At 41.3% G+C, this 19,404-nt stretch overlaps 1 protein-coding gene across 1 annotated transcript in view; it reads left to right on the top strand.

Moving 5' to 3' along the window:
- SMPX (small muscle protein X-linked) overlaps positions 1-19,404 on the top strand; it is a 307,426-nt gene that overhangs the window by 46,997 nt on the left and 241,025 nt on the right. Inside the window, exon 2 of the mRNA XM_078658931.1 lies at positions 3,002-3,167. Within this exon, the coding sequence (XP_078515057.1) occupies positions 3,002-3,151 (150 nt within the window). The 3' untranslated portion in view covers positions 3,152-3,167. The remainder of the gene's footprint in view (positions 1-3,001; positions 3,168-19,404) is intronic.

The following is a 19,404-nucleotide window of genomic DNA, read 5'->3' on the forward strand; positions in this document are numbered from 1 at the left end:
CTTGATTTCACTTCTGGTCCAGAAGTGATAATAAATACTTTTAATAGCATCAAATCTTGAATAAATAAAATCTTGTCTGTTTCTTGTGCACCCAAGTTGAATCTTCAACCACATTTATTCCTTACTCACTCCACGCTGATTTTGAACTTTAAACAATATTCCCGCTGAGATCTGGGAGTTGCCCTTTGTAGAACAAACTATAAAAATTTTATTAAAGAGAGAAAAATGGCTATAAAAGAGAATACCGGGGAATGTATAAACCAGGCTTGTACCCTAGGAGATAGTAGTGGCCTCTAGCGAGTGATAAACTACCCTTTATGGGAGGCTGGTAATTCTTCTCATTTGGACTCCCACATTCCACCTGACGGCTAGGTCAGACATTTTGTCTTCACTTATGTCGACATTTTGATTGCTGTATCTTACAATAATCTTTCTTTCACGGGCCGGGGCCTGCGATCCTTATTTTTCATTATGGGGAAGTGCTCGAGGCAATGTACAAGGGCCCAAAAGGTATGGCCCCTGGTCCTGATGGGTTCCGTTCGATCTTTCTACAACCCCAGTCTCTGGACTCCGCTTCTCACCATGACCTTAAACTTTAAGGCTTACAGGCGGCTGCACGAATGGTTTCCCGCCATCCTGGTGACATTCTCTGACAAAATAATGTGATTCAGTCAGGGCGTCCTGTACCCCCCACTTTGGCAGTTACATTGGGGGTGCGGTTCTTTGTGGACCTTTCTCTGCAACTCGGCAGAGAAAACCTGATAACTATCTCTATGAAGGAATACAGCGTCAGTAGCAGAGCAAGCAAGGGCAAGGGAGGACGAAAGATGGGTCATTAGAAGAGGAAACGATGGAAAGAAAATGGAATGGAAGGGTGAAAGTATGGATGGATGAGTGAGTGGGTGAATGGGTGCAGGGTTGGATTGGGATAAAAAATCAGCCCGGGCACACTAAAAAAAAAAGTGTGCCACCTTTGCATATGGCTTTTCCGCAAAACACTGCTTCGGCGGAGTTTTATGAAAAGAAGGAGGGGGGGTGAGTCTCTGACACAGGCATGTCTTCTTAACTTCATTTATATTTTAAAGAATGCACGGATTAGTTCACACTGGTGAAACACACCTGAAATCAAGTGAGGCCACTTCTGCTCAGTCCCCCTGCCCCGCTCAATATGCATACATAATAGGCCGGCCCAGCGAAAGAAAGGGAGTGACACCTCTGCCCCGTTGGTAAAGGTGAGGTAATGGACGCCCATCTCCCCCAGAAATGCCACTCGGGCACCCACTCAGCCGCTGGCAGCATCCCACACCACAGACACCGCCCACATCTGCCCCTCAGGCTTCCTGAAAAAGCAGCCCACACCTGGGACTTGGAAACCGGCCCCTCTGCCATTGCCAGAGTGCCCGCCTTACCAATCCAACCCTGAATGGGTGGATGGATAAGTGAGTGGTTGAAAGGATGAGTGAATGGATAGGGGTATGGGCAGGTAAAAGGATGGCAGAGTAGAGGAATGAACGGACGGGCGAGTGAGTGACTGTGTAGGATGTCGGACAGGTGATAGGATGGCAGAGTAAAAGGATTAATGGATGAGTAGGTGAAAAGATGAGCAAATGGATGACAGAGTGGATGGACAAATGCATGAATGGGTAGATGAGTGGACAACAGAGTGGATGAATGTATGATGGATGGATGGCAAGATGGATGGATGGCAGAATGGATGAATGAATAGCAGGTAGGCTGGATGGATGGAAGGATGGCATACTGGATTGAAGGATGGCAGGGTGGATGGATGAAATGATGGATGGCAGAGTGGATGGGTGAATGGCAGAGTGGATGGATGGAGGGATGGCAGAGGGTATGGATGGATGTGTGGGTGGTGAAAGTCAGAGTGGATGGATGGATGATTGGCAGAGTGGATGGGTGGATGGCAGTGGGTATGGATGGATGTGTGGGTGGTGAATGGCAGAGTGGATGGCTGGATGGGTGGATAGATGGCAGACTGAATGGATGGATTGCAGCATGGATGGACAGAAAAGAGGATACATGGATATCAGAGGGTATGATGGATGGAGGGATGAATGGATGGTATAGTGGATGGATGGATGGCAGCATGGGTGGAAGGATGGATGGCATAGTGGATGAATGGATGGGTGGATGGCTGGACAGACTGATCGATGGCAGAATGTAGGGCTGGATGGATGCCAGAGTTGATGAATGGATGGACTAGGGATAGTTTGAATGATTGATACAAGAATGAATAAATGACAGAATGTAACAGTGGCTATCAGCCGGTGGATGGAAGAGTGAAAGTATGAATGCGTAGATGCTTGGATGGAAGAGACAAGTGAGTTCTAGGGGATAGTTGGGGCTCATTTGCTTTGCTTGCGTGGTGCCATCAGAGGTTTAGTTCAAAGTGGGGGGTATTTTAATTTTCTAGCTGCTCCCTAGTTCAGTCGCTTTCAAAGTATTAAGTCAAACTCAGTAGAACAGTATTTCTTTGCCTTTGTAAAAGTGAGCAGTGCTGTTCCACGGTAACAATAACAACTGTAACAGTATATAGGATACTGAAGTAGTCATGTAATCTCACCCTTTCAAGCCCAGGTCTTGTTGACAGAGAGGAGGATTAAAATAACACGCACCCTTCCCACAACTATCAGTGGCTTGACTATCCATCCTCTCCTATGTAATTTCCTTACAGTTTATCTCTAATGTGTGTCACTATGAGCTGATCTTAGCTAAAAGGTCAATTTGAGGTTATCACTGGATCCCCATAATCGGTGCAACCTGTACAATACAAATTAGATGGAAAATATAAGTGCATAAGTAAAACGTATGTATATATTTATATTGCATAAGGGTTCTTGAGAGCTGTTTTTATGGCCCAATAGAAGAACACTTAAACAATAATTATTCCATCACATGTGTTCCCCTTTCAATCATCCATTTACCTTTTCAGCTTCCTCTGCATAAGGATATACTGACATTCTTTCTTTTTTATTTGTAGAGTGCACAATCACCTGACCACACTGCCACAGAAGAAGAGCAAAAGAAGCATCTTCCAGGTGCTGTGAAACTCCCGGGACCAGCGTTCAACCTGTCAGAGATCCAGAATATAAAAAGTGAACTCAAATTTGTCCCAAGAGCTGGAGAATAGTAGACAGAAGTAAAAGGTGAGTGTGAAAAGCTGTTTTCTACACAGTTACAAGCTATTCCTTCTGCAGTCCTCTTTCTTCAGTAAGGCCTGCTTGGATTTCTGTTTTTTGGGCTACATCGTGTTTGAGGTTACATATGAACCTCTGAAGAAAATCCATTTTGGAATGGTGCAGTCTCTGTTAAGTTGTGTTTTTATGATACTTCATTCCTGAGCCTGTTATGACAAATATTGCCACCTAGGGATAGCAGTTGCGAATCATTTGCATTTTTGGAAAAGGATAAAGACCAGAATTCCCTAATAACGAATGTCATGATGGACCAACTTGGAGATTTTGGTGAATGAAGGGGGTACTATTTATTTTTATTTATTTATTTGGTATTTTATATAGCGTGGACATGACCGTGAGTGGGGTATCAGAGTGCTTTACATTGGTATATCTATCAACAATTTTGTTACCAAGTCATCAGTAGTTGTACACTATTTGCAAAAACAATTATGCTCACAAAAAACATATATACAGTACCCCAAAGAGGTTATTGTTCGGTGAGAGGTAGCATGCATATGATCATGGTGGATCCCTGATAATGACGAGTCTGTTGCGATTATGGTAGGTATTTACTCATGTAAAAAGATTTGGCTTCCTTTCTGAAAGCAGAGATTGATGAAATTCTTCTAATGTTAGGGGGGAGAGTGTTCCAAATTCTAGGTGCTGCACGAGAGAAAGCTTTTCTTACGGAAACGGGACGGTTTCAGTAGTAGATCTCCCTGACTCTGGTATACGCAGCATCCTCCTGATAGTGTTATTTTCTGAGCTAGGTATGCTGGTGTTTTGCAATGAATCACTTTATGGGTAATACATGCCATTTTCAGTTGTATTTTCGCTTTGTAAGGCAACCAGTTAAGCGTTTTCAGATGAGGGGTAATGTGGTCGAATTTCCTGGAGCCCGTTATAAGTCTTGTGGGCGCATTGAGACAGGCTTTCAGAGGGGCTGTTAAAATCTTGGGGAGACCAGCTAGGGTTGTGAAACCGTACTCGATCCTTGATATTACTAGTGTCTGGACTTCAGTTTTAAGGTCTGACTTATTTAGGAAGGGTTTCAGTTTTCTGAGGTAGCTTAGGTGGAACCGGGCATATTTTGCCATTGTGTTGATATGCGACTAGCAGACCTCATGTGAATTGGTGGACATGGTCACTTAAACAATTGGGGTACACTGAAATCAAAGGCTGTATAATGGTACAATGCATTCCATTGAAACACATGCCTTTACCACGCGCGCATTACAACGCAAACGCCTTTCCCACGCATAAACTCCTTTACCATGCATTTTCTAACATCGAATATGCCTTTACCAAGCATGGTTATACAACAAATTTCATTGTAAAAGCATGAATGTTATTGGCCTAAGCGTGGTAAAAACTTTCCCTGGCCCCCTGCCCTGAGCCCTAAAACTAGTCCCTGTCGCCATCCTCCTCAGGCCCCCAGCCTCTTTTTTACAAATACCCGACCCCTGCCCTGAGCCCTAAAAGTGAACCTCAGTGTGACCCCCTTGGCCCCCAGCCTTTTAAAAAATACCCATCCCCTGCCCTGTACCCTAAAACAGGAACCCTGCATGACCCCCCCTTAGCCCTTTTTGAAAATACACTAAAGCCCTAAAACCATACCCCCGCCCCAAAAACCTAACACAGCCCCTCCCCACCGCCCAAGGCCCAATCCCTCCTACCTCACTCACAATGATGAAGAGGCATCTCTTCAGGCTCAGAACAGGTCATAAATAGGAAGCAGACGGGGCTTTCTGTTTCCTCTAACAACGCCGATAGCCTTAACCATGCCAACAGCTTTACCACATATATGGCCTTACCACACAACAGCACCTTAATCATGCATATACTATTACCACCAGTACCACGCATATGTCCCTACCAGGGGGAAACGTCGTTTACAACGCGGTGTTTACACCGCACGACCTTTTCCCCGCAGCTATTACAACCCAAGTCGTTACTACGACTTGCGCTGGATGGCGCTGTGGGATAAGGAATGTTGTAATTTTATATTCCAACACCTTCCCTACTGTTACGGGGACTTGTGTTGGAATATAAAATTATAAAATTCCGAACTCCGCGCCCTCCAACGCAAGTCGTTGTAACGACTTGCGTCGTAAAATCTGCGATGTCAAGTACCGCGATCTAAAAGATTGCGTTGTACTGACATACATCCCTTACTATGTATACTTTTACAACGTTGATTCGTTGTAAAGGCATGCGTGGTAAAGGCATTCGCATTGTAAAAAAAAGCAGGTTATAGGGTGTGCATGATAAAGGTGGATGCAATGTAACGCATGCGTGGTAAAGGCATGATTGGTAACAGCTGCTTTGTAATGGCTGTTTGCTGAAATTAAATGTTCCATAACTTCCCCTTACAGAGACTGATAGGAGAATCATGTCACAATATGTCTCAAACGCCGCCTGATGTCATAAAACAAATGAACATTGTAGAATGCTTATTGTTGGTGAGTGTTAGGGATGCAGTATGGGTATAGATACATGATTTTCCCTACACTGGATGGCCCCTACAAGCTTTGGGAATGAAATGACTTAGAACAGCCCCCCAAGTATTCATCGCTCATTCATGGTTAACATTATGTGAGGTGTAAGGTGAGCTTTGATGTGAGGTACTAATATGTAATGGTTGATTTAACAGCTTTGTTGATGAAAATGGTGCTATAGTGCCTATCCAGTCAAGTTCAAAGAGGCACCTGAAGCAGCGTTCTGTGTATGTGTGCCGGTTGTGGCTTCTAATGCTGCGGTTTCCTATCTGAATGGATGTGTCACTGAGGGTGGTACATCAATTCTTAATTTAATTGATAAGGTTTATGGGCCTTTCAGAAACAGAGACCTGCTTAGTTACGCTGTAGGAGGACTCAGAGGTCATCTAAGCTGTACCCTTTATAACTGATCTAGTCTAGTATACATTGTAATCGCTGGATGGCCCAGAGCAATACTCATGTATTTCTTCAATTCCTTACCGTCGTCCCTCGAGACTGCACTACAATCTCCAGGCACTCTTAGCCCCTAACTTCTTGTCTGTTTTGCGTTTGACACGGTTTCCTTAATTAATTTCCTAGACAATTACCAACAGGAAGTGAAGTCTCAATAATGGTCCTTCAATAGGTGTAACTGATGCCACTTTATAGCCTTAAGGCCCTTAGGATACCAAGGGGGTGTCCTCAAAGTCTGGACTGGGTTTTCAAAGGCCTTTAAGGATGTGTGTCTGAGCTCGGTGTGTTCTTATTGATAATGGGATGATAATGGCCAACTGATACCCAGATACCTTCATGATTCGTATTTATCCCACAAAACAGAAGCTACACACTAGTTTCACTAATACACAATTTGTGAAAATTGAAATAATTTAGGAAACATTTTTTCATTGATTTTCCTTTCCTGTATCAAAATCTAAACATGATTTATATGGTGCAATATATAAATAGGTAAATGAAAACGACGGGTGTATGAAGGTATGCTGAGACCTATTGCCCCCCTATCATAATCCCAATAACTTATTTGCCCTTACCCCCGACTTCCAACCCCTCTTTTCATATCTAGAGCAAGAACGATACCCCTAGTTCACACAAAAAAAGATAAACTGCAAAATGGTGGGCTACTGTCTGGTTCCCTCTAATAATAATAATTGTATCGTGTAAAGTGCATATCTACTTCTTGGAAAGTGTCCCAGCACTAGTATACTGACTTTGGAGGAAAAGCGTTGCCCTTACAACTGGATAGGTCCTAACAAGTTCCGAAGAGCCAGGTTTTCAATTTTTACCTAAAAAGAGTTTCAGAGGGAGCACTGCCTCCAATTCTGGTCTGTTTAGCTTCAGCCGATCTTCAGTTCCTTGTCGGAACATAAGGAGTAACCAGCGACAACAGGTAAGAAGGGCCTTGAGAAGAGAAACATTAGCATATAGCTTTGAAAGTAACCCTTTGCTTCACCAGCAACCTGTGAAATACTAATAGAGGCACGCTTGGGAAGTCTGAGCAGTGCCCGAGCAGTTGTGTTCTGGACGTGCTGAAGCCTGTTCAAGGAGGACTGAGATACACCCGAGTAGAGGACATTTCACTAAAACAGCCTAGATATAACCAGTGCCTGGACTACAGTCTTTTGGGCAGTTTCAGGTCAGAGATGAAAAATTCTCTTCAAGGATCTCAGCGTCCCAAAACATTTTTGTGTGAGAGCATTATTTTTGGTGTATTTTTTGTCCACCTCGTTTCCTGTGTCAATACATTTTTAAAACTTTTTATGGACCTCTTCGGCAAGTTTTTCCGTGTCACGCTAATGTAAATGAATTTGCCTTTTTTCCAACATATCATCACATAGTACACACATATGGACAGCCAAGTGAGGACACGATGGTGTGATCCTGTGTCCACCACGTTTGTAAATAACGTTTTTTTACTCAAAATCTTTTTTTGGTGACATTTTCAGAAGAATGATTACATCTTCCAAATTTAATGAGTTTTCCTGTATCTGAGATAGTACATTGTAACAAACTCTTAACATCCTTTTTTGCGCTGACCTGATTTAGCATTTTATTCTGACCAGGAAACAAGACGAGAATTGCGGTTCGTAGTCTAGTCTTTTCTTCCATCGGGAAGTCAGCGTAACGCGCACTTGTTCAAATAGCTACTCCGCTGTGATGAAAGGATTCAGTAGTCTTTGATAGGTTTAAGAATAAGGTTTATTCTTATATAAACTCCACCCGATCACGGAGCGTCCGATCAGCGGTAAGCCAACGGTGACAATGGCCAACCGAAGATCAAGCGTCCATGCACGGGTAACATTACATTTTAAAACGCAACATGTTTATCCACGAGCTGTGGCTCGTGTAACAGTACGGCCATACGCCGCGTGAGACATCACGCGGTGTATGACACATAATTCATACATTACATCACCTTCCCCCTTATAACAGCGAACAATAAATTGAAAACAACATTCAGAATCTGATAAATTCATTATACCTCTCTGGTGCTCTGATACGTCTGCCAAAAGAAGAAAATTTTGGATTAATGGCAACATTTTGTGGGTTTGTTATATCCCTGATAGGAAGCTGGTTATCAGTTCGGTTTGAAGGAATCATGGGGGAATCATTTGATGTATTTGGAACACTCAACCAAAAACTCCAATCTAGATTATCAGAACTACTCTCACTAAGTTTATTTTTGATTATTTCAGCTTGGTGATCTGTCACTTTAACTAATTGGCGTTTATTCCACCAACCTTTTCTACCAAGGAAAGCAGCTCCCTTGCTAACTTTCATAACTTGAACTGGTGCAAAAAATTTCGAACGACCTTTAACTACTCTCCCGGGGTTCTTAATCAACACCCAGTCACCTGTCATGACATCCACAAGTTTACCGTCTGAACTACCATTAAAATGTAACTTCATCTGATTTTGTTTCTCTTGAACTGCCTTCCTAATTGAATGTAGATTAGAAGTTTTCCCTGCAGTACCTTGGTATAACCATGAAGGAAACAATACAGAACGATTCTCTCTCCCTCTTAAAAGAGAAAAAGGAGATACTCCTGTTACACAATGAGGGGATGTGTTATAGTGCCAGACTTTTTGTTTGATAAACTCTCCTACCTTGTAGCCACAAGACACTGCAGTTTGTATACCCTCTTTAATTACCTTATTCCCTCTTTCTACAAGACTGTTTGAGGATGGGGAATATAATGCCACCTTCAGTTGTTTAATATCCAACTCCTTCAAAAATTTGCACATTTTATCTGAAACAAAATGTGTTCCATTGTCCGTGACGATAGATTTAGGAGACCCTTCTAAATCAAAAATCTTTTTGAGAAAGGCTATGGTAGAATCTGAATCTGGTGATTTAACAAAATCAAAATACATCCATTTTGAGAAATAATCGACTAATAAAATTACATATTTATTTTCTTGTTGTAGAATGGAATATGGACCTGAGAAATCTACCCCAACTTTCTCCCAGGGTGAGTCAGGAAACTCAGTGGGATGTAAAGGTACTTTTAAAGTACGCCAATGTTTGTCAGACAACAAACATTCAGGGCAAGAATCAATCAAACTCTTGACCTGAGTATCCATTGACGGCCACCAATAATGTTGTTTGATGCGCATAGACGTTTTGGACACTCCTAAATGGCCTTGATGTGTTTTATTGATAATGGATTCCCTAAGTCTAAAGGGGGGGACAAATTTCTCCCCTCTCCGAACTATATCATTTTCCACAGAGAGTTCCTCTGCAATTTGAGCAAAGTTATGTAGGTCTCCTTTCAAACCTCTAGTCTCAGGCCAACAATGAGTAGTAAAATCCATAACTTTCAACAAAACATTGTCAACTGCGGTAGCTTCTTTCCAATCACTATCGGAAATAACGTCACTTATCTCATTTACTGCGTCCACTAGAGTAACACACTCTACATCTTCCACCAGAAAGTCTTCTTCATCATCTCTAACCATTGCCATCCTGGATAAACAATCAGCACGAAAATTCTTGCCTCCCACAATATGTTTAACTGTAAAGTTAAACTCTTGTAACTTCGAAACTATTCTCATGAGCCTCGCTGACATGGAAGCAGAGTTAGATTTATTGAAGATATAAATTAAAGGTTTGTGGTCGGTAACCAACTCGAATTTCCTCCCCCAAATATACATCTTAAATTTGTGGACCGCCCAGGTGCAAGCTAGAGCTTCTCTTTCAATCGTACTGTATCTTTGTTCAAAATCTTTAAGGGCTCTAGAAGCAAATGCGACCGTTTGTTCCTGACCGTTAACTTTCTGAGTGAGGACCGCACCCAGTCCAGACATACTTGCGTCTACTGTGATAATAGAAACAGAATCCTCCCTAAAAGCGTGTATGGCTTTTGCTGAAACAATCATTTTCTTAACTTCACAAAAAACTCTGTTCAAACTCATCAGTCCAAATGAAGCTGGAACCTTTCCTTAAAAGCTGTCTTAAAGGTTCAACTAATTGAGAATATGATTGTACAAACCTAGCATAATATTCTGCTAAGCCGAGGAAAGATCGCAACGCGTCTTTATCTGAAGGGGGTTTTGCATCCTCAATGGCCCTGATAACTGAGAATTTGGGAGTAATGCCTTGGTCAGAAACAGTATGACCCAAGTAATCAATTTTGTTCACAGCAAATTTGCATTTATCGCTGCGAACTGTCATATTTCTGGACATCAAAATTGATAGAACATGTTTTAGAATTTTATTATGCTCATCTAAAGTTTTGGCAAAGATCAAAATATCATCAAGATATGCCTGCACACCTGCTACATCTTGAAATAGTACATCCATGAGCTTCTGAAAAACACTACCTGCAGACGCTAAACCAAAAGGAAGACGTAGGAATTTAAAGGCCCTAAAGGGTGTGATAAAGGATGTAAGCTCTTGAGACTCCTTAGACAATGGAACTTGATGGTACGCTGATCTAAGATCGATCAGCGAAAACCATCTGGCCTCCCCAATGTTTGCCAGAAGCTCGTGAATCCTAGGGAGTGGATGGCAGTCCACGATAATATTCTTATTCAAGGAGCGCAAATCCGCACATAGCCTAATTTCATTTGTTTTTTTTCGAGTGACTACAATCGGGGCGACCCATTGTGAAGAGTTAATAGGTGTAATAATGCCTTGGTCACATAAATTATTTAACATTTTTTTCAATTCTGATCTCACACTCAATGGAACTGTTCTAACTTTATGTGTTACAGGCTGTGCCCCAGGTATTAACCTTATCTTGTGTTCAAATCCTTTCACGCTCCCAACCGTTTCTTGAAAAACAGGTTTAAATTCAGAAATAATGTCTTGAACATTTACATTAGAATTCTCTATGATGGAAATAGGAAAATTATTGGAAGCAGTTTTTGGTTTAGGTAATTCCCCCACCTTGATAGGTTTATCATCTCCAGGAACTAAATAAAGTCCCATCTTAGCAAGATCTTTCCAGCCTACAATGTTCTTGCCTTTTTTGGCAACATAAATTTTAGTAACTGTTTCTCTTCCAAGACACTGTACTAACCCTTCAAAATAACCTATCATGTTAATATCCTTCTCACCAAATGCTTTGGGATTGACATCAGACTTAATCAGTTCAACTCTTTTGTCCCATTTTTCATAAAAAGTTGAGTCTCTGAGGATTGTAAATGGCGAACCCGAATCCGCCATGACCTGTAAATTGACATTATCAATGATAGCGGAACATAAAGGGCCCTTAATAGAGTCCACATCGCCATTGTAATCCAAAGTTACCACAATGTTCTTTAAAGAATTAGAACAAGAGTCTACATCAATGAAATTTACATTAGAAGGTTTCTTGGCAAACCTACAAACTCCTTGGAAATGACCAATTTTCTTACAAATAGAACAACGTTTCTTAAGTGCTGGACAGTTTGGAGCATTTCCTATGTGGTCTTTTGAACCACATCTATAACAGAAAAAAGTCTTTTTCTTCTGAAAAGGTTTATAGTTGGACTGGACTTTGCTTTTTGTATTGATTGAACAAACAGCTCCTTCTTGGTCAGAATCAGAATAATCCAGCGCATTAATTCCTTGTTTGGTCGGTTCCATAACTACCTTACTAGTCAAAGTAGAGCGTTCGATACTTAGAGCGAGGTCAATGACCTCGCTTAATGATGGGTTTTTACATCCAAGGATCCTTTGTTTTATTTTTCTAGAAACGCAATTGAACACAAATTGATCTCTTATAAAATTATCTGGTGAAGGTTCAAAATTACATGTGATAGCGAGGACTCTGAGTGCAGAAATATACTCCTCTACTTTCTCTTCTTCTTTTTGTTTCCTGGAATAAAAATTATGGCGCTCGAGCATGATATTTGGTTCATCGCAAAACTGTTTTTTAAGTCTAGCAATAGCTTCGAGGTAAACGTTCCAAGGGTTATCTCCACTTTCATCTTGAGAAATAGGAGGAGCTATAGGAACAATACTTTTAAAAATTCGTTGACCTGCTTGACCTAAACAACCAAAAAGAATTGCAAATTTTCGTTGGGAAGAATACTCAGAAGCGTCTATAGCAATCAAATGATTTTCAAATAAACCAAACCATTCTGACCATATAATGTCAGGAGCACCTGGTTTACTTAGAAATGGTGGTGGTTGAGTAATTTGATGCCATTGATTGTTAGCCATACTTAATGATAAAACTAGGAATAATTAAATAAAGTTTAGATATAACACCAGATGAATAAAGATCAATAAAAAGTGTACAAGAACATAATGTTAAACATTATAATACAAATTGCATTAAAATTGTCATAAAATAATGAATAATGTTACATCAATACGTTTGCAATTGAATATTAATTGAAAAATTATATATCTATATATATCAAGGTACTGTAATTTCAATAAGTGTGTGTATTGTTGATATGAAAACGTGTGTATTTGATACTAACCGCTTCAAAATTAAAAGGACTGTATTAACATTCGTAATAAGTGTATATTTTGATGACACAGAATGTTTTTGTAAGAGCGTGCGTATCGCTGGAGTTATACGCTATAATAATTGTATAAGTTTGAAAGAGAAAAATTGTGCGTATCTCTGAAGTAATACGTGTAATTTTTATAGCTCAAGTCTGAAAGAGCGTGCGTATCGCTGAAGTAATACGCGTTAATAAATGCACAGTTCAGAACCACAAATTAGAAAAAGTGTGCGTATCACTGTGAAGATGCATTTTCATTATCTTTGAAACAACGTGGTCAAATAAACGTGCGTATTGTTGAAGATACGCTTTGAAAATACACACCACGATACCTTGAATTTTACTGGAGAAACGTCTGTCACCTGAAAGTTTCCTTTAGTTTCACGCCGAAGACATCGTTGACGGCGTGTGGAAATCAGGAAAACCAATGGTGAGGATTATTTCATCCAGTAAATTGACACCGACCAATAGGAGAGGCTCATTCGGTGGTGAACGAATGATCAACCAGGAGATATGAAGAAACGCCTCAAAATCCTAGATAGCCTATTGGGAATCGTGTCTTACCAATTAGTTCTTGCTCCGAGATTAACAGGAAATACTTTGCCAAAAACGATAATACCGGAATGAGGTGTAGATTCAAATCCAGGATTCCTGAAGAAAGTTGAATTAAAATTCCTGCGTGGGTAAGGGTGGAGTTTTGTTCCCCAATCGTCGCCAAGATCCGCTCACGGCTCCAGTAACATCGGAGGCTTGAGCGAGTGCGGACAGGTCTACGGAGAGGGAGTAGCCTTGACGGAGTAAGTAGGGACATCCTGCCCTGCTCTTGATCTTAATCTTGTGGATTTCTCTGTTTGGCTACATGTGTAGGATTTGACTACTGGCATCCCTCCATTAACTCTTCGAAGGACTCATGGTGCCAAACGATGGTCGCATTTGAAGTATGTAATTATCCTAAGCACGACAATGCCGGTGACTTTACGTTATATGTTATATTTTTGTACTGGCTTGTGAGTCTTATTTTCACAGATTCACACACGCCAGTAGGCATGGGTTGAAAAATCTACTTCACCACCACAACCACAGAATTATCACAAAATATAATATGGACTTTAGGGTCGTGTATTTTTTAATCTCTTTTTTCTTTATATCCTTGCAGGTCTTTTTGATATTTAACACAGACCAATTAGGTGGTGTATATTTATTTTGTATTTTTGATTAATATTTTATTTATTGTGTCACCTGGAGTGGGAACATCATTTCTCCTTTCTAGGTCCTGTCTAATTGCCTTGGGGAAGGGCCTGAAACTAGTTGACCATCAAGGGAAACAATAGGTATTCACGCCTAGGGTTTTCTCACACGTCCCCAGATTTTAGCATACCATTTTAGGGATAGGAAATAAAATTGTTTTTGTACCCACTAATCTGGTATTTTAAAACTTTTTCCTTTCTTTGCTAAACCCACTCCCTTCTTAATTAACATAGGTGGTTAGGTGTATAGGGACAACCCTGTATTTTACAATTAAGTGCTCCCGCTCATCCGTTGGTAGTAGCACACCCCTGTCCGTAGATGGCATGGATGGACCCAATGATGAAGCATGCCACCAAGGGGAAACCCGGATGGGTGAGGATTTTTGAAAATACTTTTTTTTCCCTTTCACTGTGTTCCTGCAAGAAGATTTTTTTTTTCCCTTTTTCCTAACAGAGGGTACCTTTCTTGATTATCTGTATAGTGCCGTGGAGGACAGGTCCCCACTTTGCCTACCTCTACTCTGCCCCTTTTAAAAAAAATATTATACAGTGTACTGCCATTTCTAGAATATACGGTTATGACGTCTGCAGCACATGCTGTTCTCCTATTTTTAATATCAATTACAAACCTTTTTGGAGCTTCAAATACATGCAGCTCAAGAACAAACATGCATTTCAGATTATTACATTTCCTTTTGTACTACACGACGTAGTGATAAACAAATTACCCAATGCTCATTTTACTTGAAAATAGATAAGCCGTTACCTTCCCAGCTTGCTCCTGTGTGCAACACAAGCCTCTCAAATATAATTTAATTGCATTATATAAAATTGGAACTGCAGCACAGAACAATACACAGTGATGTAAATGGTTTAAAGCAAATGCCCAAATGATGCTTTCCATTAGTGAAGTGTGAATTTGTTCTCTCCTAATGTAATTATTTACTTAACAAAGCTGATGGGATATGGTATTCCCTCACTGGCCATCATGAATTGTGCTTCGCATGCCTTTTTACAATGTTAATAAAATGGCCTTTCGTGCAAGAAGATAGCCCTGGAACATGTGCTGTAAATTATTTCAGACTGTTGTCTCCGAAAAGGTAGTGAAAATAATCATCGAAATAATAAGAAGCACTCCCGTCTGAGCCCACTGGAAAAAACTATCAATCTGACTTTATGTGGAGTGCCAGTCAGTGCAGGAAATGAGTAGCAAAACAAAGAAAAATACTTTTATTTCTAATAGTTTTTTGCTTTTTCTATGTGTGCTGCATTCTGATTTTTTAGGGCTGGTGCAAGGGAAAAACGGGGGTGTTCCGTATTCTGGTAAATATGGTGTATCCCTGTGTTTTGAAATGGCGTGGCACCGCTAAATTGCTTGCAGCCCTGCACCATTCTGTCGTAAATATACCCCAGGATCTTGGCAGGCCACAGTGAAATAGGCCGAATTTGTCTCAGTGTAATTTGCAGATACATTCTGGTGTGCTCTCACGTTGTCTGCTTTCTATTCCTAACAGTAAACTGTAGGGTTTCAAACAGATTTCATAGCTTTCTATTCCTAACAGTAAACTGTAGGGTTCAAACAGATTTCATTGCTTTCTATTCCTAACAGTAAACTGTAGGGTTCAAACAGATTTCATTGCTTTCTATTCCTAGCAGTAAACTGTAGGGGTTCAAACATATTTCATAGATTTCTATTCCTAGCAGTGAACTGTAGGGGTTCAAACAGATTTCATATTTACAACTCCTACTGTACCCAACACAAAGACTTCACTTAAAGAGCCAGAGGAAGGGCACCTGGGGAGGATTGCAAGGGCCCCAAGCAAGGACAAAACACGAACAAACCATGACCTAATTCCAAGTTGTTGGTTAAAGATACATATCTTGCTTTTATTCAGCTGAAACAATGCATCAGGAAAAAAACTATTCAACACATTTACAATAATCTTGAAAATTGTTACAAATATTAATGTTATTTTTGTCTGCGTACAAAGAATGCTAGGCAGGCATAATCCTGTCCTAACCATCCCCATGCACATTCTTTTATTTATTTATTTTATTTATTTATTCAATTTGTATAGCGCAAATTATCACCGATAGGTCTCTAAGCGCTTATGGTGTAAAAACTGAATCAGTACAGAAGAAAGGGTCGCCCAGATCATGCCAAACCCCAAGCTTCTCGGAACAGGATCGTTTTTAACTTACGCCTAAAAGGCAGTAAGTTTGGTTCTTTCCTCAGGCAGAGCGGTAATTTATTCCAAGCTGCCGGGAGAGTCGTGGACAAAGCACGTCCACCATAGGTAGTCGTGCGATAGCGAGGACAGACCAAAAATGACTGACCAAAAATTCTTTGTGAAACCATGTCCAATGTTTAGATTCCCCTGCTTTCCCTAAGACGAAGAGCCTGGTCAACTATGATGCAAACCTAAGATAACTGTCTGAGACACCTCCCCTGGAAGGACACAGAAGCCCCTGACACCCAATAAAGAGATGGGCTGGGTAAATGGGTCAAAACTGAAGACTGTGGTACTGCCCCATTTCCCCACCACACCAAGGGAACAGAAGAATTGGGCACTTAACCCAGTGGAGGCCAGAAACAACCATAGCAACGTCCATCCACAACCCACATAAAGAATTAAGGGTCTGATTATGATCTTGTGGATGGGATACTCCATCACAAACGTGATGGATATAACGTAAGCCGTATTACAATTTCTATAGGATATAATGAAATTGTCATGCGGTGGAAGGGATATGCGTCACATTTGTGATTAAGTAACCTTTGTCCACCAAGATCGCAATCAGACCCTAAGACGCCATACTTCCTCTATGGGGCCCAGTTGAAAATAAACAATAATGCACATCATTTTATGAGGATGCTAAAGTGACCCAAAATTTCTCTGTCACCCATGAGCTCACCCCACCACAGTCTAGTGTGGTTCACCTATCAACCAGCTTCCCCTCAAGTGACATCATTAACTTAGCTGTAAAGGAAATAAGGAATGCACAAACAACTTACTTCCTTCTTGAGATAGGTGTATCAAGAATAGTACCCCACCTGGGTATCCCAGTCAACGCTTCCAATGGGAGAGGACTTGGCCCCAGAAATGGTTTTGAGCGACTACAGGGGAGGGTTTGCTCATTTCCCTAGCCGTAGCCACACCTCTAGAGTGGGATTGGAGTTCTGGGAGAAAAGGCTCTGTTGGTTTCAGGTAGAGAGGGGCACTTTGGGATAGTTTACATTAAAATATACGGGAAGTGTGGTAAAAGTGGGTAGGGTCACCCCTGCAAAACGTTACCCCATTAGTTAGGGAGTGGCCAGGAGTTTCCCCCGCACATGGGCTGGCATTGGGCATAAATGTGCCATCCCCAGCACCTTCCTAAGAACACTGCTCTATCTGTGTAAGGAAGACTGATGAAGGGCTGCACCTGCTGTTAGTGGCGGCTGGTAACATTTTAAAATGGTGCAGTAATAATGACTGACAGATATTGAATGAAGTGGGTGATGCCAGCAGTCCTGAAGAGGGTGGAAGGGATCAATAAGAGGGTTTGGCTCAGGAATCTTTTAAAACTAGAAGCATTGTGGTTCTTCAGACAATGCATTTATTTCCCAAAGAAATTGCATAATGTTTCTCTCTGAAATATTTCAATGCTTCTGAGTTTGCCTCTGTGTTATGTGTTTGCAATAGTAAATACTACTTCCAGCTGTGATCTAAAAAATGGAACGTAGTAGCAATATTATAAAACACAGGCACACAGAATATTCCTTACCATCTTCGGACAAGTCTTGATGCTTTTGTGTAGCACTTCAAACCAGGTTTGCAATTACCCTCCGCTATACATACTATGTTATGGATATTAATTTAAACTGCACTGCGATTAAAAGTTGCTTTGTCCTTACAGGGATTCCAGCGTATGGCCCGCAGATCACAATAGATGTTGGCAGTAAATGTGTTAGTAACATTAGCTCATGGATTGGACTGCGTCAGAAATTATGCTGCTTTTGTGATCTGTCAAAACTCAGAAAGTCGTACCTGTTGTGTTTGTGCAGCTAATCAATAGGCCTCCAGAGCAGCTGGAAAAATAATTACCAACAAAGTCGCATCCCGGGGATGATTGGTTTCATCTGACGGTGTGGGTGCTGTTCAGGAAAAGCATTGCAAATCACCAATCACCTGCAGGATCGCATATGTGCCAGTATTTTAGTAAACATTAAAAGCAGACTTCGCAATGGGGAAATCTGTTGAATATGAAAAGGGGGGTGGAGCATGTCATATGACATGATGGAGAGCTTAAAGTAGCAGCACCCGAACAGGCTTCCATAAATCAGTGTCATGCACCACTAAAACACCTCCTCTTTTTCTGGGAATCAAGGGCTGTAAAAAGGTATGCCCTGCTTAATGGTGTCAACATTCTGTACGTGCGCACATGTGCAGAAATGGCCTGTAAGGCTCTGCCTGCCTGGCTCTCATCGGACTTCAAATCAGGCAGTCTGGCACAAATAAATTGCATTTTAAATACAGGGAAAATGTGTTAATGGGGCGTTTAGATCAGTAGGGCGTGGGACCCCATGCTCTTAAACACGGGCTGCTACTGCCTGCTGTTGTTACCTGTAAGGAGCACGCTGTTGGCTGGACATGCTCCCACTTGTACCCAGGAGCTAGAAGTGGACTCTAAGGTTCAGTTGGATAACCTCCTGTTAAGCTGGAGAAATGAAAAAGCTTCAAGAGACCCATTTTTTCTGAAGGGCCCAGCTGACCAGTTCCAACTGGACCTGCTCAGGCCCCTGTTGCTGACTTCTGTTGGAGTGATGTTAGAGTGTGCTCCTCCTGCCCAAACATGGAAAGCTGGGACTTAGAAACGTTTTGCACACCTTTCTTCTGAAGAACCGGTAGGAGGCTGGTACCGTAGTGAACGTCAAATTACATGTAAGTTCCAACGTTCTGGTTTGTCCCACTTAAGGAGATCTGATTTCCAGAAAGTTTACAAGTCAGTGAGTAGAAGGCTTCCCTGAGACCAATGCTGAGCCGAAGCAGATTGACGTTGAGACATTCCAGGGCACGGATGCCGAACTTCTGTTCTGAGTTTTGCCGCCTTCATCGACAACCACTCCGTTCTTCAGCAACCCGCCTTTGTCGAAACCCAACTCGAGTCCAGCGTGCATCTCTGATGATTTGTCAACAACCACCTTTTCTCCCCCAAAAATTCTAAATCTGAAGGTAACTTTTTGTATTGAACCTATATAGGCCTAAAATCCGAACTGCGGTTGGCCCTAAACCTGAATTTTGTCCCAGACTAGTGCGACCAGTAGCCCAGGGTTGGCACTTTTGCGGTTTTTGGTGCTAAAATGTAATTCAGGCTTTAAAAAATGTATTTCTCCTGCTCTCTTTGTTGGACTTGTGTTGTTTAGGTGTCATTTTGCTCATTTAAAAATATTCTCTAGGTTTATAAAGTGGAGTGGAAATTTTAATGTGTTGTGTTTTCGAGTTTTTAACAGTGTTTGTAGTTCTAAATGTTTTTTACACT

This window comes from Lissotriton helveticus, chromosome 8, assembly GCF_964261635.1.
Source record: "Lissotriton helveticus chromosome 8, aLisHel1.1, whole genome shotgun sequence".
Classification (NCBI taxonomy): domain Eukaryota; kingdom Metazoa; phylum Chordata; class Amphibia; order Caudata; family Salamandridae; genus Lissotriton; species Lissotriton helveticus.